The 22,356-nt window shown below is 41.0% G+C and overlaps 1 protein-coding gene across 3 annotated transcripts in view; it reads right to left on the reverse strand.

Moving 5' to 3' along the window:
* Window positions 1–281: 281 nt before the first annotated feature.
* SNX19 (sorting nexin 19) overlaps window positions 282–22,356 on the reverse strand; it is a 43,615-nt gene continuing 21,540 nt past the window's right edge. For 2 of the 3 annotated variants that reach the window (XM_008021535.3, XM_038004979.2), the window contains 3 exons: window positions 8,109–8,293; window positions 7,130–7,217; window positions 282–6,064 (listed from right to left, as the gene is read on the reverse strand). In XM_008021535.3, the coding sequence (XP_008019726.2) occupies window positions 5,932–6,064; window positions 7,130–7,217; window positions 8,109–8,293 (406 nt within the window). In that variant the 3' untranslated portion in view covers window positions 282–5,931. The remainder of the gene's footprint in view (window positions 6,065–7,129; window positions 7,218–8,108; window positions 8,294–22,356) is intronic. The other variant, XM_038004977.2, reaches the window with a different exon arrangement.

Genomic DNA, 22,356 nt, shown 5'->3' on the forward strand with positions numbered 1-22,356 from the left:
TCTGCAGCCTGTCACATGCTTGTTTCTGCCTCCAACAAAGCAGAGTTAAAACGGACTTTCAGACCAGAGAAGACAGGTGAGGATGACAGGGAGGCAGCGCAAAGGCTCCACAAGTCTGAAAATAGCATCGTGTGTCTGCCAAGGTGACTGGGTGCCCAAATTTCCCCTACCACTTCATGGTGGCCTTGGCTTTACAGACTGTTGCCACCAAGTCACAGAAGGAAAAAGATTCTGATGATTTTCACTTGTTTCATGCTTGATAATTAAAACATTCTTCTGGATTTCCTTTTTTTTTTTTTTCTCTTAAACCAGTCAATGTTGTCTTTGTGTAATATGAAATATCAGGCAAGTCTCAGGATGTGGACATCATGTTTGGGGCAATGTCTCCCTCACCGCCTCTCTCATCCTTTATACCATAAAAGAGTGATGGCAATAGGCTAGCTGAAATTCACCCTTTCGTGGTTTCATTTTCTTGTCTATAAAGGCAGGTGAGCGACTGCTGCCCTGTGATTTCTGGCACTCCCAGTGGAAAGGAGGCAGAGGGGCCAAGTTATGGCAAAGCGCGCCCAGTTAGGCCTTCAACTACAAAAGTATCATGGTTTCCCTTCCTCCCCAGTTACCATTCTTTCCCTGGTTCCCATTCCCTTCCACATCCAGCAGCGTGGGCTAACCTTCCTCTCCTCATCCTGGGAAAACACATCTTGCTCCGGTGCAAAGTTAGATTGGACAAACAGCCGGTGTGGAGGGAGCTGTGGGAGGTATGGTTTGCCAGGACAGCTTGGCTGAATGGGTTCCTGCAACAAGGCATCTCCAAATGCTCCCAGAGGAGGGTGATAATCATGCTCTTGACATTTTTAGAGCATAGCACTTACACTTTTACTAGGCCTTACTCCGGACCTATTGAATCAAAATTTGCATTTTAAACTGATCCTACGTGAATCACACAAACATTAAAATTTGGTAAGCAGTATTCTAACTCACTAGACCTCAGGTCCACAAACTATGCCTCATGAGACAAATCTGGTCAGCTGCCTATTTTTGTAAATCAAGTTTTACTGGAACACAGCCACACTTGTTTATGACTTGTCTACAACTGTTTTTATACTACAATGGAAAAACTGAGTAGTTACAACGGAGACCACACTGCTGCAAAACCTAACATTTAGTCTCCAGACCTTTACAGAGAAAGTTTGCTGGCTCCTAGACTAGACTGTAGACTCCTTGAAAGTGAGAACCTGGTCTTGTTCTGCTTTGTAAGGTAAAACGGCAGTTTAGTATAGTGGCTATACATGTAGGCTCAGAGGCAGACTGACATGATTTGTATCTAGGCTCTATCACTCCCTTGCAAATGACTGTGAGTAAGACATAACCACTCTGTGCCTCATGTTCCCCATTTATAAAATGGGGATATATTAGATTGGTGCAAAAGTAATTGCATTAAAATGGCAAAACTGCAATGACTTTTGTATCAACCCACTACATCAGAACCTACCTTTAAAGGTTGATTTGTGGGTTAAATAAGTGAACATATGTAAACTCTAAGTAATGCTCTCAGAAAACATTAACTATTAGCTGGTACCAGGCATTTTGAGAGTAGACAAAGGATTTGCTGAATGTTGGCAGAATGACCCATCCCTAGAGCAGACATTGTCTATCAACACCCATTCTCTGCTTCTTTCTTGCTAACATCAATTATTTCTGTAGATATCTGACCTTCACGGAAGATGACCTCATCTCTGGGGGCAAATACTATTGAAAGCCAATCACAATGCCATTCTCAGTGTCAGGGGATTGGCATGAGGTGGGTAGTTCTAGCCAATGAGTCATTTAAGAGTCTTTTTTTTTTTCTTTGATTTGGGGTCTCACTCTGTCACTTAGGCGAGAATGCAGTGGTGTGATCATAGCTCACTGCAGCCTCAAATTCCTGGGCTCAAGTGATCCTACTGCCTCAGCCTCCCTAGCAGATGGAACCACAGGCGAGAGCCACCATGCCCCACTCATTTTTTATATTTTTTGTAGAGACAGGGTCTTGCTGTGTTCCAGGCTGGTCTTCAACTCCTGCCCTCAAACAATCCCCCTACCTTGGCCTCCCAAAGTGTTGAGATTGTAGGTGTGAGCCACTGTGCTCGGCCTAGAAGAGGATTCTTGAAGGACTTCTGGGAAATGGTTCCTTCATTCCTTAGAAGAAAACACAGAAGAGATGCTCCTGTTCTTTTATGAATGTTATCTCTGGGAGTGATGCCTGAAACTACAGCACCAGGAAGGCAGGCAGTCTGAGAACATAGCTGACCGAATTAACGGCAAGGAAGAAAGATGGAAAGAATTCAGGCCCCTTAAGAGGTCTCAGAGTTGCTGAATCACCAGACTCCTGGGCTTACCTACTCACATACTAATGCTATGAAAGAAAATAAATTTTCCTCATAATTTCATTCCTGTCCAGAGCATCCTGATTCATATAGCCAGGGACCATAGTTACACACATTTTTACTTCATCCAGGACCTAACAATTGGTGTTGGGTGCTAAGAGCAAAGGAAGAGCAGTAGCTGGAAATGAATAACCCGGGCAGGACACAGGAAGACTCAAAAATGTTCCAGGCTATGTAAATCAAAACCACGAGATACTAATATCACCTAATACCTTTTAAGATGCCATTATGAAAAAACAAAACATTACAAGTGTTGGACAGGGTGTGGAGAAACTGGAACCCTTGTACATTGTTGGTGGGAATGTAAAATGGTCTAGTCAGTATGGAAAACAGTATGAAGGTCTTCAAAAAATTAAAAACAGAATGATATATGATCCAGCAATCCTACTTCTGGGTATTTATCTAAAATAATTAAAAGCAGGGCCTCAAAGAAATATTCATACTCCCATGTTCACTGCAGCATTATTCTTAATAACCAAGGCGTGGAGCCAACCCAAATGTCCCTCAATGAATGAACAAAGAAAATGTGGCATAGCCATACAATGGAATGTTTTCAGCCTTAAAAACAAAATTCTGTCACATGCTATAACACAGATGAACCTGGAGGACATTATGCTAAGTGAAATAAGTCAGTCAAAGAAGGACAAACACTGCATGACTCCACTTATATGAGGCGTCGTCAAACTCAGAGAAGCAGAAAGTAGAATACTGACTGCCAGAAGTTGGTGGGAGGGGAAATGAGGAGATGCTGTTCAATGGGTATAAACTTTTAGTTATGCAAGATGAAAAACCTGTAGCAGTCTGCTACAAAATAGTGTGCTGCTTCTAGTTAATAATATACTATCTCAAAATAAACAAATAATGTTCTGTACACTTAAGAGGGTAGATCTCACATTATGTGTTTCTTTACAATAAGAAAATCACCTTGTAAACTGGAAATTTCCAAAATGGAAACTGGAGTAGCTTGTATTGTTTTTAAAACTTATACATGCTCCTAGGCTCAGGTTTAGGAATTTATTTTCCATTTAGGTTTTATTAAGTCTAATCCAAAAATGTGAAAATGAAACTGTGAGTTATATGTGATGAAAAAGTACAGCTTTCTTGAATTCAAATAATCAATGGCAAAGATCACATTTAGAATTGGACAGAAAGAACACAGCATCCCTGCTTCGTCTTTTTTATAGATATTAAGAAAAGGGAAAGTAGTCTTATTTTAAATATCAAAATTCTGACTTAAATGAATAAAATTTAGTCACGAGTAAATACAAAAAACAAGCAAACAAAAAAACCTTCCTGGATTAGCACAGGCCCAGTTCTTCCCCGCCTTTTCTCACCCTGTCAGCTGGGAGCATCTTTTCCAGAAGCTGTGGTTCTCTACCAGTTGTTACTCTCTTGTTGTCTGAACCTGCTACCCAAAATTGGCAGGTCATTTTCAAAGTTTTGATTGTTCCCTTGGCAATATCCATTATTTCCCTCCTGGGTAGAAGGAGGATCTGAGGACAGCTTATCTTTTTGGGGTACATAGAGTAGAGGTGGGGACTCTTATATAACATGAAACAAAAATAAGTTCTTTGGGCTGGAAGTGTCAAAAGATTCCTTAGAATTTACAGCCACAGGGATTTCATGGTGTGTCTGATGTACTGATTTTGTGCCACATTTGAGCCAGAACTGGCAGCAGATTCAAAGCAACACAGGTGGCTAAGTACACATGAAAGGAAGGTATGGGGAGAGAAAAGTGGCATAAAACAGGGCTGCCCCCCTATGCCCATTGAGAATAGGATTTTAGCCCTCACTGAAGGAGCTGAATGATCAGCTCTAATACATTGGCTGGACTCCTGTAGGTATTCACGGAAGGTAGAGATGCTGAGCAACTTTGTCCTGTCAAAGTCTAGGGCTGGAGATGCTTCAAGAACTTTGGAGCCATAAAGTCACTGTAATGGTCAACTTTTAAGGCTAGAAGGAGCCATGAGACATCTCATTCATCTCCTTGCCTTTGGGCAAGAATTGCACACTTAAGCCTCCCAAATAAATCAGACACAATTTAGGGTTAAAAGCCTCCAGAGGGGCAAAAAAGTAAAAAGATTTTACAACTTTCTCTCACAAACCACTCTGTGTGCTCATCACCTACTTCCGAATCTAAGAGAACTTTGATACTTGTTTTTGACACCCCATTGCCTTCTCATCAGTCTAACTCCAAGACCTTCCTTCAAGTGGCAGGCTCTGGTAATTCAGTGAAAGCAAGGCGCTAACAGGCAAGTGTGAAGCCAAAGGGCTCCCAGTGACACCCTTGACGACTTTTTGCCAGCTATTCACATGTGTTTAATATACAGCACGTCCCTGTGACTGTCTGCATCCTTTTCCATCACCGTTTATCCTTCTCCAGCAATTCCCAATTGCTTTGCCTTGCTAATAGATGTTGCAGTCTGACAAAACACCTTTGCCTTCATGCTGGTGTTGTTAAAAGACTAATTATAACCATAAGGAACGGGAAATAAGAAGCTATTCCTTGTAAGTTTGCTAATCTTATCTGTTCAGAATAATAAAAGTTGTCTGTCAAAGACTTACAAAGGGAGGTTTCATCCCCCAGGCTTGCTAGTCCTACTCTTTGTGCGTTCTTAAGACAGGAGGCAAGTGCTTTACCTTCTCCTTGGAAAAACTGAGGCTGAATATGCAGCTTGTCAGGCAATTTTGCTGAAGATATAGAGAGGGTCACAAATTCAAAAACTCCATTGCTCTAGGGCAGGGGGTTGGGAGAAAAGCCGATAAATAAAATGTGTGGTACAAATGCCTTTCAGGAAAGGGTGTGAAGGGTGGGGAGGATTTACCAGAAGCTTTGGCAGTCAGCTTTGAAGTCTTCTGGAAAGGAGAAGTGTAGCCTCCCAGGGAAGCAGCCTCATGACATCTTCCATAAGGCTGATGTGTTGGGAAACAGCAACACATGACCAAGAAGTTCCTTGAAAAATTTTCTTCCCTCCTCCTTCTTCTGGAACTGTTGGGAAACTAGATTAGACCCAGGAGTCTGGTTTGTGAGAATGGCCCTGAACGAATTTTTAGTTTCCGGTTAGGAACAGAGAGCTCAGAAGGTTGTTTTCTCCTCCAAGGAAATCTGGCCACAGTTTTTTTCCTGTTCTATCCAGAGCTTGTGTGCTGGTGGATTCAGCACATGTGTGCACAGGGCCAGGATTCTGGCAAACAATCTCAGGGAGGATGGCAAAAAGAGAAGCAAAAGGGGCTCATTCCTCTACCTCACAGCTTCTTTTCCCAAAGGAAACAGGATCTACTCACCAGCAACAATCCCAATGTTCTAAAAGAAACATGGAAATAAATGTGCATGCAACTGGGACACATATACCCCTGTCACCTGCTACAAATGGAGAAGTGGGAGGGAAGTGAGCCACCGAGAACTTAGGCCTTCTTAGCTGTAGAGGGCACAGGCTTCCTGACTGGTCTTTGGTGGCTGAGTAACTCTACTTCCCTGAACTGGGAAGAATGCGTGAACAACCAGCTAAGAGGAGACACCCATCCTCTTGGAGTTGCCTGGGGTATCTGAGGCAGAGGAGGTAGCAGCAGACTTCTCAACAGAGGCACTGAGATCCAAGAATTCCAGGATGATGTCCCCAAGACAGTAAATCAAATGCCTGAAACAAATGGGCAAAAAACTTACGGTTTGGCTTAGTCAGGAAACACAAGATCCTGTTTATGACATTTATTTTCTCCTCCCCCATCACCGATATGCTAACTTCAATAGCTTGATGAAACTTCTGCTAAGAAATTAATGTTTTTTGAACTAATAAAGCCTCTGGCCCTAATAAAGGCAAGAACAGTTTTATATAAGACTAGTTTTACATAAGACTAAGTTTTATAAAATTCCATTTCTCTTTACGTAGTTACACTAGCACTGCGCTGAGGAACTGTGATAACAAATCCTTGAGATGTCAGGTTACTAGACACTTTCAGAGCTCCTGACTATTGCTGTTTCTCATAATTAATTACCTTAAATTTATAGGCTGCCTTACAGGCAGTGAGGCAAAGCCAGGATCCTTGAGGAAGTTAACAAACACAGTCTACTTTGGGGTAGGGTTTGAGTCTAAGATTACTCAATACTTCCAGAAGAGTAACAGCCCAGGGGATGGAATCTACCTCTTCTGGATTATTCTAGGACTCCTCACCCAGCATTTCTAGTCCCTTTGTGAAATTCCAACCTTACTATCTTGTCTACCTGATATGAAGCAAAGACAACTCCTGGTCCTGACATGAATCACAGCTTTGCTACGAGGCCAGGGGCTTATGGTGGACATCTTTACATGGTCTATGACACACAGGCCAGGTACGCTCTTGGAGCATTCACAGGGGCTGGCAGATGTTGGAAAGAGCACTGAGCAAGTATGCCGAACAAGCCTGGAGGATAAGAGGTCATTTTCAGCAGCTCATGTGGGGGCCTGCATAGGGTTCTTCCAAACACAAATGGTGGTTTGTCCAAGAGTGAATTCCTAGCACATGAAGATCTGCTCGGAAGCCTGATGGTGTGGGTTTTACTTAGTGTGTGGATCTGGACATCAAACTCTGTAGTCAGTGCCCAGACCAAGTAAAGACTACAATCCTATTCTTTGGAATGTGGGCTTTTCACTCAGAAACCTTGGATACCTCTAAGATCAGAGACGGCTTTAACTATGCTGATGTTGGAATAACATTTTTCCACTTACCTGTTGATGAGCGGTTGTTGTAGTGACTCCAAGATTAGACCCCAGCTCACCTGGCATTTGTTCACCCCAAGAATTTCTACTACGAGATCTGACGAGGAAAAAACAGATGGAATGTGTGTGTTACCACTGAAGTTTTAGATTCTAAGGATCTCTGCCGTTTTTACATAGGTTCGGTATTTCGGGCATACCTCTAAACCACACAGCCAAACTAAAATCCTCACAAAACAGGAAAAACCTGAGAAAAATTTGTTTCTTAAGTTAGGTGTCTACGTAAGAATGGGCTTCAAAAATTATTTTGTAACCTGTCACTCAAATGCAGGTACTCCTTCCAATGTAACAGTTTAGGTTGGCAAACACAGAGTTATAATGATAAAGGTAAATAAAATTGATTGTCCAGAGCTAAGTTCATAACTGTTTCCTAGTTATCACAGTCACAGGCAACAAACTGCCTTCCTGGCCCTCTAAAAATACAATGCAAGGAAAAACAACCCTCTCAGATTTTGTCTTTACTTATTGCTAAAGGCCATGTACCATACTCAATGGTTGCAATTTATTAAGTTGGAGCTTCTGTGGGACGTGTGATTTTCTTTCTTGGTCCCAGAATGCTATGAATTGTCAGAGAATCTGAAGTCTTCATCTCCTGGAAATGGCTCTGAGACCTGTCCCTGCAGGCAGACTTCCCCAGACCTGCCTGCAGGTAGAAAGTTATTAATCTAAATATCTGCAGGATTGGCACCTAGTATTTAGGGTACAGCCATAGAGTTCTTTTCCATTCCCTTGGCATCAGCTGAGCAAGGGATAAAAGAATTGCAGCCCTGTTCATTTTCCTATTAGCCTGAGAAATGATGGGTCAACAGAGTTTTGAATGTAGCCACATGCAGGGCCCTTTTACAAACAGGAAAAGGTGAAGGGGTAATGGTGGCAAAGCAGAATGGAAGGGAACTGTGACTGGTATAATTGATTTCATTGGTCCACTTACCTGGGAGGACTCCCATCAGGCTCTGCAAAGCCTGTTTCTCAGCAGCCAGTTTCTGCTCTTGGGTCCTTACAGGCCGTGGAAACTTAGGCAAAACTCCACCAGGCCAGATAGACTCCTGAAGAAGCCTGAGGTACTGCACCCAGCGCTGTGGACTTGTTAAATTAGCTACCTGCACCTCTAGCCACCTGTGGTAGAAGAGAGACGAAAGCTTAGATAAAGCTGAAGGAAAGGAAATAGTAAGGCAGCGGACTGACTGTTTATGTTCCCCTGCAGATTTGTATGTCAAAATCCTAACCCTCAAGGTGATGGCAGGAGGAGGTGGGGCCTTTGGGGAGGTGATCAGGTCATGGGGGCAAAGGTAAATGCCCTTATAATAAGAAACCTGAGAGAGACTTCTCACCCCTTTTGCCATATGAGGACACAGGGAGAAGACAGCTGTCTATGAACCAGGAAAGGGGCCCTCAGCAGACACCAATTCTGCTGATACCTTGATCTTGAACCTCCCGGCCTTTAGAACTGTGAGAAACAAATTTCTGTTGTTTATAAGCCATTCAGTTTACGGTATTTTGTTATAGCAGCCCAAACAGACAAAGATACCATCAGTTACATAAGCTATCAGAACAGGACAAAGTCAGCACTGATTCTTGCAATGGAAACCAAGTCAATTCAACAACCTGGGATAACAGAATTTGAAGAATGAGTAACAATAAGAATCGTGTTATTTACTGAATGTTCACTATGTGCCACCTACTGTACAAGCGGTTTTACAGAAGAGAACACTAAAAGGGCCTTGGTCTCTGGGCAAGGCTGCACCTACACCTTCCCAGCTCTCCTCTGATGGGAAGCATCATAACCTTCTTGGTAACACGTACACACAGCCTTTAGAACTAAGGGTCTGGTGATCTTTATACAAATTCTTCTCTCTATCCTCCCCAGCCATATCCCCTGGACTTCAAGTCCTCATGACTTAGGGATTTCATCTCAAGTCTTAGGGATTTCCTACATCTGCCCTTTGTTCGTAACAGTTCTCTCACTAACAAGGGCCTCTTCTCGCCTTGCCTGAAGAACAAGTCTCAAGTCTTGCTTTTGGCAAGACCTTTTTCAACCCCACCTCCTCCATGAAATCCTTGACCACCACAGCTGGAAGTGCTCTCCTTCTCCATAGATCTCCTTTGGCAGGTAGTTCTGGAACAATTGCTTTTTAAAGGTGTTTATAGCTTTACTTCTTCAACTAAATTATAAGCTGTAAAAGTTCTGTGTCTTGTACTTAAAAAAAATTTTCCCACAGGGCTTGGTGCTCAAGAAACGGTTGACTGACTAACTGTTCTTATTTCAAAGAAAAATTTTCCCTTTGTCTTACTTTCAAAAATGAGTCAATTACTCTGAGGGGGAAGATATACCAAATCTGGAGCTCAGCTGGAAACTTAGAAAGTGGTTCAACATTATTCTTTATCTGTTCCTGCATTTTTTTCAAAGTGATATGGTCAGAAGCTGAGGTTCAAGGCTGTTGAGGCCTCCCCTTCACCCACCTCAGTTAAGACTGACATAGCTGTGTTGGTCATGGATGGACAATCAACCACTTCTATTCATGCGTGGAAGACTCGTTTGATCCTGTACCACATGGCAGCTCATGCCATCGCTCCTCACTCCTATACTCGAGTCACTTGTCACTCATCCAAGAGCAGAGGGGGCTGCCAAGGCAAACTTTATTTAACCTCCACTCTGCCAGACAGTCTGCATTCCACTCAAGCTGGGCATTCCAGCCATGGGGGCTGCAATCCCCCAAGCCCAAGGCTCACAACTGATTCTAAGAATAGGAAGTGTGTAAGGTAATAGCAGGGCAAGAATGGCAGCCATCGATGGAGATCAAGAGTGGCACAAAGCTGTTCTTGTCCAAAATAGCCATCACGATCGTATTTGTTATTATTAGGGCCACATCTCCTTTTTATAGGGCTTTTCATTCAGCGAGCCTAAGATGCCTGATGAAAGGGATCCAGTAGCAAGAATTCCTGTTCTGGCTTATATAAGAGGGTCACTAGAGGGAGGTGGCTGCAATGACCTGATCGGCTTCTCTGCAGGGAATTAAGTGACCCAAGGTCTCCCTTCTTCACCTCAAGCCATGTATACTTCTGCAACTTTTGCTGAGGAGAATGATGTGTCTTAGGGTCTCATCTAAGTGTCTTGAGGGAGGGGGCAAAGTCTTGCAAACTAAAATCTTCAGCCACACGATCCTTCCTAGACTGAACATATTACACACCAGCAAACCTGGGTACCTCAGCCATCTTCTGGGCATGTCTTACAAAGCAAGAGTTAGATTCTTCTGAATGAACATTAATTTATCTGATGGGACAGGACCTCACATGACATTATGACAAGGATATCCTCCTTGCTCTCTTGTATGCTGATTCAGTGTCTCATGTACGTGTGTTGGGTGCAAAATGAATTTTATCATATGGCAAAATATAAATTTATAAACTTATATTAATCTATAAGACAGTTTTTCAAACTCTAAATGGAAATGTTGGGGAGACACATAAAAGTATGAAAAAGTAAAAATAAGCACCTGATGATAAGGATGAGTCTATGAGTCAAATAAATTTGTGGGAGCTAATAAGCACAACTCACTGACGAAAAGGACTGCCACCTCTGAGTAAGTATCAACTGCTGACGAGACAAATACACTGTCAAGCACTGTACACACAAAGCACAGAACTGGCCAACAGGAGGCCCTGGAAAAAGTCAGGCCCAGGAATGTAAGAAACAGGACTTCTATAAACTAGCAGAAATAAACTCCCTCCAGGCCTACAAAGAGGGACAGAGTTTAGAAAGTGGCTTCTAGTCCCTGGGAGCTGCAGAGTGCCAGCTTTCCTTATTCTTCTCCATACTCTGAAGATAAGAGACACAAACCACACACTTGCACCACACACAATTTAAACATTTGCTCTCTTTCCTGGATTCTCCTCTTGCCTACGTTCTGCCCACCCTTCCCCCTGTTGGCAAAGAGAAGCTTTATCCTAGGCCTCTGGGCTCAGCATGGTCTTATTTCCTAGTCCCAGGCAGCCTGTGTAGAAGACCAAGTGCAACACATCTTTCTTGTTCGCAGAACTTCTGAGCGATAGTGTCTCGTTAAAAATGATGAGCATGCCAATCTAGAAGGAAAACATGATAAAGCCCAAACCAAAAACATCACCACCACTACTGCCACTGTCCTCACACAATACAATCTCGACATTTTTTAAGCTGTAATTCAATTTCTAAGACATACTTTATTATCACCCACAATGCCTTTCTCAAGTTGTAAATGACCATATTCAGGGATTTGGTATACTCTGCCTTGCCCAACACCTGGATGGAACCAACCGCCACAGGTTCTTGAGAGCAATGAAGAAGGTGGAGATCTCTTCATCCAAAGATCTCTCCTCTCCCTTCCATCCCCACCTTCCCTTCCTTTGGCTCTGTCATCCTTCTCTAAGGTAAAACTCCATACACACCACCATTTCATTATCTAGCTTTATTAACTCCCCTAATCATGCTTGGTGTATTTGGAAACTGGCTAAAACATGGAAGACAAAGAGATTAGGTGTAGGATCGTTAAAAGGGACAGACGTCGCAACACCTCTCCATTAACTCTCTTCATCTCGCTATTCTACACTGCATCTTTCTATTCTTATCATAAGAGTGGGAAGGTTAAAAGGAGATTTGTATCCCTATAGAGCTCTCTTTAAATGGAAAGGATGGAATTTATGTGTCTGAAATCTAATACATCATAGGAGCTTTTCCAGCATCAGTTTCTGGAATTTGCTGGCACCACTTACTATTAGGCTGACAGAAATCTAAAGCTTCAAGGTCAAAACACACACATGTTCCTCTATTCATTAGAAATTACTTATAATAGGCTGGGCACAGTGGCTCACGCCTGTAATCCCAGCACTTTGGGAGGCTGAGGTGGGCAGATAACCTGAGGTCAAGAGTTGGAGATCAGCCTGGCCAACATGGTGAAGCCTCGTCTCTACTAAAAATACAAAAAAAATTAGCTGGGCATGGTGGTGCACACCTGTAGTCCCAGCTACTCAGGAAGGCTGAGGCAGGAGAATCCCTTGAACCCAGAGGCAGAAGTTGCAGTGAACCAAGATTGCGCCACTGCACTCCAGCCTGGACGACAGAGGGAGATTCCATCTCAAAAAAAAAAAAAAAAAAAAAAAAAAAGAAAAAAGAAAAAGAAAAAGAAACTACTTATAATAAATCATTTACTAAATACAAATGCTATTGTTTATGTAATACAAGATGCATGAAGTAAATACGTTAAAATAAATATGGTAGGGAATAGCCTCAGATAGCACTGGTTTTATTTTCCACTACTATTCCAGGTCTGATACTTGATTTAGAGATACCTCTTTCTATTATCCTGCCTTCATCCCAAAGAAGAGAAGAAAAAAGAACCCAAATCAGGTCTCTCTCTAAGCCACCTCTGAATGATTCAGAGCCTTACCAGGGGGCCTAGAAATAGCCAATAAAATGGCAAGAAAACCCCACCATACAACACCATTTTGACCCCAAGACATTCAAAAGCTTCACTTATGCCAGGCAGGGGAGAAGAGAGGATGTGGAGATCAGGGCTTATCAGTACGCTGGGACTGCACATCTACTCCATGTTCAAGGGAACCTGGTCTGAAATAGTCACAGATACAGGAATGAAGCAGTGACTAAAAAGGAGACAGTTTAATACTAGGGCTTAAGATGGCACTTCAAGGTTAGCAGAAGGTCATTTCCCATCAAAACAGCAGAATCAAATCTCATGAGTAAGAGGAGAAGGCTTTAGAGACCATGTCTAATCCAATTAGCCAAATCCCCTTCACTTCTTTTCTAAGACAGCAGCTATAGCTGAGTGAGAAAGGGTCTTGAATCAGTACGGCTTAATGAAGAGGAGAAAGGGAAGAAGATACTAAAATCATGAAACAGAAAATATTCATAAGATCCACAACAATATTCTAAATGAAAATGCCTGGTGCAGTCTAAATACAAGAAAAATAACAGGTCCATTCCTTCCAGCCTATTTATATATTGGCTGTACCTCTATAGACAATCCAAGGGCAACTATGCTCCAACCTTATCTTAAGATACCAAATATAGTTCAAAGGAAAAGAGACAGAAAAGGGAGATCAAGTTAAAGCTTCTGTCATCCTAAATACATCTTCAATAAATTAGAATTATTGACTTATTTCATTACCCTTAGAGCAGGGTTTTCAACCTTGGTACTACTGATATTTCGGACTGCAAAATCTTTGTCATGGGGCTTTCCTGTGCATTATAAAACATTCCACAACATCCCTGCCCCTCCTCCCCTCAAACTAGATGCCAGTTGTGCCAACCAAACATGTCTCCAAACACTGCCGCATGTCCCCTGAGGACAAAGTTGCTCCAGTTGAGAATCCTGCCTTAGACTTCGGGACTTTTGGATACAATTGTATCAGGCTACTTTCATAGCCATTTTAAACCCGATGGCTATAGCGCAATGTTTTTTGAACTGTGGGCTGGACATCATTAGAGGTCATATAATCTGTTTTGCTATTTGTGATAACATAAAGATGCATCTCATGTTTGCAGACACTTTTTTCGTATGTATGTACATATATATGTATACATCAGATATGCATGCATGCATATGTGTGTATGTGCCTGTCCCTATGTGTATGCTCACAGTGGGCTGCAATGTACAATGCATTTTTTACTGTAGGTTGAAGTTTTTTAAAAAGTTTGAAAAACACTCATATAGAGTCAAGAATTAGGAGTTCCGTTCAGAGGAGAAGCCCAAGCCATATTTTTAGCTTCCTGGAAACGCTCCCCATCTCCACCCACCAAGCACCCAGTAAAATGTTTGCAGGGGCCTCAACCACGAACACTGTGTTCTGTACTGCCAGTCCTAGCACAGAAGTATGAGTATTGGCTCATCCAATCAGTAGCAGCAATCTATAGGGTGGGAGAGAAGGGAGGTCTTGGAGGTGATGGTGTAGATTCGGGACATTCTCCATTAAACAAACTGTTTTTGCCAATTTCACACCTGATAAAAGTTACACTTCTTTTCTCTCTGATGCCATTCCCAGGCCTCTGTCTTCCTGCCATGGCCCCTTCTTGTGTTTACAGACAGCTCCCCCTGTCAGCTCTAAGCTCTAGGCTTCTGTCCTGTAACTATCCAGACCCAAGTTACTCAGCTGTGTCTGAGAAAGTTCAACACTGCTGCCCTCTGACTGTGTATCTAGGTCACCATCCTTTCCTGCCCGGTGCTGGGGAAGAATGAGGAGGAAATGAACCCTGAGGGCAAGAAACTACTTCTTTCTCCCAATGACTACTGTGAAATCTAAAACGGCTCAGAGTTTGCACAATTTCTTCCCTGATTTTCGCTTTCATGTTTTAAATCATGGATCTACACCTTTGAATCATGTATTCAAGGGAAGACTTGACACTCTCCTAAATACCACAATATAAGAATCTGAGTTTCATACATTAATATCTAGCCACAGTTTTTATATTTGATTAGTAAAGTACACATCACAGATATGAAATTAATACGTACTAAAAAATGGAAGGATTCTTAAGGAAGGAATTTCAAAAAATCATCTGTTCAACCTTAGTGGTTTTTCCAATCTCACCAACTCCAAATACGGAAATAGTGGGCACCAAAAGGAAGTATTTTACATCAAGTGGCTTATATGAACATACAACTTGAGAGTCGAAAGGAAACTTAGAGGTTATTTTATCCAGTCTCCTCCCAAAGCAGAAACCTCCTCTGTAATATAATGGCATAGACAAGGGTTGGGTCCTGTAAATTCAGAAACGTGGGCTTTTATCTTAGTTCTGCTACCCAATTAGCAATGTGACCTCAGGGAAGTGGCTTAATTCCTTCAAAGCATAATCTAAATTCGTTGAAGATGCTTCTTAAACCTTGCCAACCCAAATCTGCCTCCTTGTGTTAATAAATTCCAGTCATTGGTCCTAGTTCTACTCTCTGGAGTTACCAGATACTAGGTTAAATCTCTTCCAAAAGACATTTTGCATTTTAAAATTCAGCTATTATTTCTCCCCTACCTCCATTTTACCACCTATACATCCTTGATTTTGCCAACCTCAAACACACTCAATAAATGTCTGATGAATGAATGAGAGAAATGAACCACTACTTATCCTGGCTCCATCCTCTGGGTATGCTGCTTTGTTTTTCTTTTAAAATGACGTGCCCAGAACCAAACAGCTCTGAGATGTGACCTGACCAGCAAAGAATATAGGGGATTGATGCCTTCCTTGATTTAGACGCTATACTTCTTATATAGCCGAAGATTGTGTGAGCTTTTTGGCACACACGTCAAAACCACTGACTCATATTGAGTTTTCAGTCAACTAAAATTCTAAGTCCACATATGAACATTAAAAAAAAAAATCGTGTGCCCCTCTGTTAAGTATAGTCTTGTCCTTCTTTATTTGTGAAATTAAAAAAAAAATCTAAATTATAGTTTACAATATTTATTTCTACCAAATTCCATCTTGTTGGCTTTAGATTATCATTCTAAGTTTTCTAAATGTTTTTGAATCTTCATTTTTGTCATCCAGAGTATTAACTACTCCTCTAAGATTAGAATTACTTGCAAATTTTCTGATAAAAAAATTGATCAGGATAAGATGAAGAGCAGTGCTCTATCACTAGAAATTTCCCTCTAGGATGGCATCAGTTTATGATATTATTTAATACTCTTGGGCTAAAGACACTCGACTAGCCACAAATTACTTAAAAGTACTATAGTGCAGGCAACATACTCCATTCTGTCCATATGGATATTATGGCAAAAGTTTGTTGAAATCCATATACAATGTAACTACAACTGCATACTAATCAGGCAGGGCACATTTCTACTGAACCATAATGGTTCCTAGGGTTCCCCCTTTCCCTTCCCAAATGCTCACAAACACCTACTTCATCATCTGCTTCAGAAATTTCCAGAGATAAATGTTGGGGTCAAGAACCTGTAACCATTTTTTTAAAAAGGCAAGATACCTGTGCATCTCTAACCCATATGGACAAATGGCAATGTTTCTTAATGACCTTAGGTCTTTAATGTTAAATATAAATTTGTTGAGTTTCATGGGATATAATTCATTTAGGCCATGTACAGGTTTAAATGTACAAACTTTAAAATAAGTTACACGCTCTGTTATTTTCATTTCTATTTTGGTCATCAATTCTACTTTAATCATGTCTGTTCAATTCTTCTTGCTAGGGCATTTTCCTTGACAAAGAAAATAGAAAACAGCCTAGCAAATAACAGACCCATTCATTCATTGCTGAGTGAATGAATAAATGCTTTTACCACATAATCAGTTAATACTACAGCATCTGTCCCAAACAATTACCTATATATATTTTTTCTTGTTAGTAACATGTGACATGTATGTTTTTCACCTAAGTCTTTTCCCTTAATATTTATCTACAACCTCAGCTCCTTCTGAGTTGAAGCTTACTAGATCCTGTTCTTGTTAGTTCTATTACTATTATTTTTGCATTATTCAGTATGTGTCCCCTCTTTCTGTTTTTAAAGTATGTTCACCTAGAATCTGATCGCAGTTTAACTACCCTGGTTTCATTTGATGTTGATTCTTTTTCTTCCTCATTGGAAATATGTGTTTAATTTGTTCATTCATTTACTCAAAGCATTGGCTGAGCTTCTTGTAAATGCCCCCTAACCCCCCCAAAAAGACTATTAAGGTTTTGAAGTCAGAAATCTTATATAATTCATTTTGACATCTCCTTTAGCATTTAACAGTGTCATTCACAAATAAACAATCAAATATTTACTGAATGAATCAATCCTGTTGCAAAACTTTCAGTGATACCTTCTGATGTGAATTTTAAGTTAATCTGTTCTTACAGCATGTAAAACAGTTTTTATCTCCTTCTGTTATGCTCCTATGAATTCCAGTACCTCTCATCTATCTCTGCTTTCCTTTGTCAGCTGTTTTCACAATATCCAGTTTTAACTTTATCTGAATATTTTTGTCAATGTCTTACTCTTCACTGGGTTGATGGTCTGCTGACAAATACATTCTTTCTGCTATTTTTGAGTTGTATTCTGTCTGTAGTCAAAAGTCCACCATGTGAATAATCACATGTCATAGCACAGAAAATTTAAAAACCTTGCCTTGGTACCAGCTACACAGTTAGCTACTCATTCCATGTTTTCTTTTTTCTTCTAAAGAAACTTACAGATAGAAAAAAAGTTGAAAATATAATCCAGGCCTTAAGTTTTCTATTAAAAAGAATCTCAAAATTATTAGAGATACAGTATAGGCTTCTTCGGGTGTCATCATTTATTTTTATATAAATCAGAGTAGATATTAATCTATCACTTTAGTAAGCAATAGGATTTTAACCACAACCCAGATATGCTGTTCAGAAAGATATTACTGCATCTTTTTAGTTATCTTCTCAGTCTGCAAGGCGGAAAATTATGTGTGAGTCATTCTTGATTTCTCTTTTTCTCAACTTTAAATAGTCACTAAATATAGGTGATCCTACCTCCTCAATATCTCATGAATCTATTACCCCTTTACCATCTCTATAGCAATGATCTTAGTTGAATGCCTCATCACCTTTTCTATCAATGAAACCCCTTCCTAATTTGTCTTTCTAACTTTGGCCCCTTCAATTAATTATTCCTCCACAGCACTATTTAACTAATTGTTCTCAATTGCAAATTTGCTCATGTCATCATCTGTTTATGTTTTGTAAATTGTTTCCTATCAAATGAGTGACAAATGTTTTGTTCTTAGAATGACTCACAGGACTCTGAATGAGCAGACTCCCATTAAACTCTTCACCGTTATTATCAGCCATTATTCTTGCATATCATATATTCCTAATCAATCATACTCAACTTCTTTGAGTACCACAAATACACTATATTGTTTTACTGCTCTGCCTTGAATGCTGTCTCTCTCTCTCTCTCACTGTCTGCTGGCAACTCCCCTCATTCTTTAAATCTCATCTCTGATGTCATCTACTATAAGCCTTCTCTGGACCTCTCATAATCGATAAATCCCTTCTCTGAATCATATATAGAGTTCTTTTCAAAGCACTGATTTTATACTGCAACTCCTATTTATAAGTTTGCACCTCCAATTGATATTAAACTTCCTATGGCAGGGGTTTTGGGTCTTTTTCTGTATTTTGATCACTTAACAAAGTGCCTGCCACAGAGAAGGCAATCAATAAATATTGGTTACTAAGTGAATTCATGCTGTATACGGGACAAACACTAGTCTTAAAGCATGGCACACTGTTCAAAATAGGTTCTGCGGAAAGCACACATCCCAATACTTAAAACAGCAAAAACACTGAGCTCTTCATTAATTATTCATGCTTACGGAGGAAGACAACGATAGATTTTTAAAAATCATGGACAATATAAAAATCCTTTGTATGTGGCATCCCATAAGTGTTTATATACACATCTGGCAGATTTGCTTTCCTAATAATCTTTTGTTTAGGCTAATAATAAAATTAAACTGTGGGCCAAGACACCAGTGATAGAGCTGATGTTGTAAGGGGTATGCTAGGTAACAAGTCAGGTGATCTAGAACTAAGTAATCCATGAAATGGGCATTCACATCTGGCTATGCATTCCTCTGGAAGGGAAGAGAGCTGGACAGCAAGGGAGTGGGTCAGCCATGCTTCTTATCTCACACTATAAATCCTGGAGGAGAGAGACAGCTGCCAGTAGCCTATGTTTGGTCAGTTTTCCTGGGAAATAGGCCCAGAGGACAGAAGAGATTGAAAGTCAAACAAAAGCAAAGGGGGTTTATGAGAACTATGAGTCACACTTGTATTTTGGGAAGTGCCTCTGATGGATGGAGCAGCATCAAATTGATTCCCCCATTATCTGAAACTAGTAAGAAGAGAGGAAGGTAGCCGAATGGGGGAGGAAAGACCAAAAGCAAAGCTCAGGTTACCTTTCTAACAAATGCAGAAGGAGAAAAAGACACTTGGGGATTGTGTATTTTTAGGGTAAATAAGACTGATAGTAAAGGGAAAGCTCCAAAAATTTCTTCTATATTTGAGTATTGTGACATGTTTAAGATTTCAGTCTGAAAGTTTTCTTTTCTTTTTTTTTTTTTTTTTTTTTTGAGACAGTCTCATTCTGTCGTCCAGGCTGGAGTGCAGTGGCACAATCTTGGCTCACTAAAATCTCTACCTCCTGGGTTCAAGCGATTCTCATGCCTCAGCCTCCCAAGTAGCTGGGACTAACGGCATGCACCACCATACCCGGCAAATTTTTTTTGTATTTTTAGTGGAGAGGGGTTTCACCATGTTGGTCAGGTTGGTCTCAAACTCCTGACCTCAAATGATCCGCCCACCTTGGCCTCCCAAAGTGCTGGGATTACAGGCATAAGCCACCATGCCCAGTCAATCTGAAAGTTTTCTATACACAAATCTAGTGTGCCTCTAAAGTCTTTCAAGTCAACCTTTTTTTGGCCTCATACTATGTTGCTATTGACTTACTATAATCCAGTTCTGAGAAAATCAGGACTGACAGACTTTAAAAATAACACTGAAAAGCTACAGACAGGTTTGAACCTGGCTTAACCACATAAAAGTTTAACGAACTCTCTGAGCTCTGGTTTCCTTCATTATAAAATGGGCAAATTCTTGCCTTGCCTTTTTCACAAAGTTATCATCAAGATGAAATAAGAAAAATAAAAAGCATTTCTAAAGTGCTTGTGTGTTTGCACATGTAAAAGAGAAAAAGACTCCTTTAGACCTTCTTTAAAAATTCAACCAGGTCCAGGGAACTAATGACAGCTGGATCTGGAGTAAGTTTTGCATTTCATGCCTCAGTTTTCTCACTGTAAAGCTTATTCTCCTGGCAGGCTCAGGGAAGTAAATACTGAAACCGGTAAAGCATTTGGTACTGAGTGGTTAAGAAAATTGGCAAGAGGCCCCAGGGGGTTTTGGATAATATGAAAACTCTATCTCTGAATCCTTGCGACAACCAGACCTCTATATACTAAACAATAAAACTTTCACTGCAGACTACAGGATCCACAATGTCTCTGTCTCTTCTTTCCTGGTCCCCGTGTGAACAGCAAGCCTGGCTCATTCTCAGTCCCCAGGTAGTTATCCTGACCCTGCCTTTCTCAGCAGCAAGGGCAAGGGCAGAGAGGTGGGGTGGGGAAGGGGGAAGGTAATTAAAATGGCCACCCATTCAGAAGAAAATTGAGTCCGTGGAGGGGAAAGGGCAGGGAGAGGGACCAAAACCCTTAGTGCTGAAGCACCAGGAAGAAAGGCAAGACACAAAAGAGGGAAGAAGGCAGTAATTTAGTGGTCGTCTTGACAACCAGAGCTCCTATTGTTCATGGGGGCTTTACCTCACAGGGAGATCTCCCTGTTCTGCTCTGCACGTAGAACTCCCACCACAGGAAAGGAGGATGGGAAGGGAATGGTTGGAGGAGGCAGAAGTGATAAGTAATTATGTGCTCGCAGAAGGGGCTGACCTCCAAATTTCCATAAATATTACAGATAACAGATTTAGAGTGTGCTCAGCCATGATTTGGAAGAAAATTATTAGGGATTTATTTAAATCAGCAGATATTGTAGGACTTCAAATTATGCTGTGAAAATGGCCAGAGGAGTCTGGAAAAGACCAGCCTTGAGGAGAATAAAGAATACATATGAGAAGCAGATGCCCAGGATAAACAGAGACAAAACACTGAGGGGGTGTAGAGGAGAAGGAAAAGTGACTATCATTAACACCATCACCTTGGTGTAGAAGAGCTACCCAAAAGTATTTCCAGTTTCCTGTCTACAGGCTGAATTGTAAAACCTTTCCAAGTAGAAGGCCATCTATCCTGATATGAAGGATGTAGGGACACCGAAGTGGTAACTCCAGAATCTCCACAGAATAAGAACTTTGGGAGCACAGACTATGGGTAGAAAACACAGAGGAGTAATAAATAAAACTGGAAAAACAACAAAAAGGAAACCTGGGGGAGAGAGGAGGTGGGTGTTGAGAAACTCATCTTGATGCTGCATTTGCACACCAGCCTCCCTCCCAAGAAGGCTGAATTCCCCCCGAGAAATCTTTCAGGGCCAGCATTATATTAGAGCTAAAGTATATTTCCCACCAATTAATCCAACTGTCTCCCTGCTCCAGTACCAAATAGCTCTGCTTCTCCAAAGGGCACTTGGAAAAGCCTGCAAGGACAGAGGTAAAGATCAAAAGTAAGCATTAACATATGGTTGCTTCTCCAAAACCAAATTAATGGGAGAGAGTCAAACAGTCTCCATCCATGGCCTAAAGCAATAGGAAACGTCCTTGAATATGTAACAGGTTGATAAGATCCTAATATCAGGGCTATTCAGCACTGACAATCTCTACCTTAGTGAATACATAATGTATAAGATTTTAGGATCACAAGAGACCCTGAATATAGGTCCAAGTAGTTTATAGAGAATATTGACAAAATTCTTTCAATTCAGATGTCTAGCTGGTCTCATCACCACAGACTCTGTTCTGCTCACTCTGTTCTGAATGAATCAGCTTCAACATTGAATTTTTAATGGTGGGATCCACTCAAAGGGGCAACTTCTGGTCATCCACACTGCTCAGAGAAGCAAGAACATGCTGAAGACGCATTAGAGCAGAAGGAAGAAGGGTGAAAGATGAAAGAAACAGGGCTTATCTAAAAGTCACTGGCACTAAGGAGTAGGCAGATAAGTGGCCTCTAAATCATGGAGCAAGCCAGGGAATGGCTTCAATACTGCTGTATGAACATCAGGGCAGGGGACCTGTAACTGCAAAACAAACAGGTCTTCCTCAAAGGACAGTGAATGGTATTGTTTAACCTGCAGCGCCACCTGGTGCCCAGAGGGAGAATTCCTGTACCCATGCCATGCAGCAGGAGTTAGGTAGGCTTTTTGTCACCTATTTGAAACAACAAAAGCAACACACATTCAGAAAGAAGCTGGCTAAAAATATTCCAGATTACTTTTTATTTGAAAGTAGAAATAATGCCCCTCCACCTGCTTTAAAAATGTCTTAGTGTACAGAATATTATTTAGTCTAAACCAGTCTAAATGACACCTATCTCACAAGATCTAGCTTTGTTATACCTTCCTCTATAAAGCCCCCCGAACATTCACCTCTACATTATCTCTTACACCCCCAAAAAACTGCATGCACTAGGCTATGATTCCCATTTGGAC

Source organism: Chlorocebus sabaeus, chromosome 1 (genome assembly GCF_047675955.1).
Source record: "Chlorocebus sabaeus isolate Y175 chromosome 1, mChlSab1.0.hap1, whole genome shotgun sequence".
In the NCBI taxonomy this organism is placed as follows: domain Eukaryota; kingdom Metazoa; phylum Chordata; class Mammalia; order Primates; family Cercopithecidae; genus Chlorocebus; species Chlorocebus sabaeus.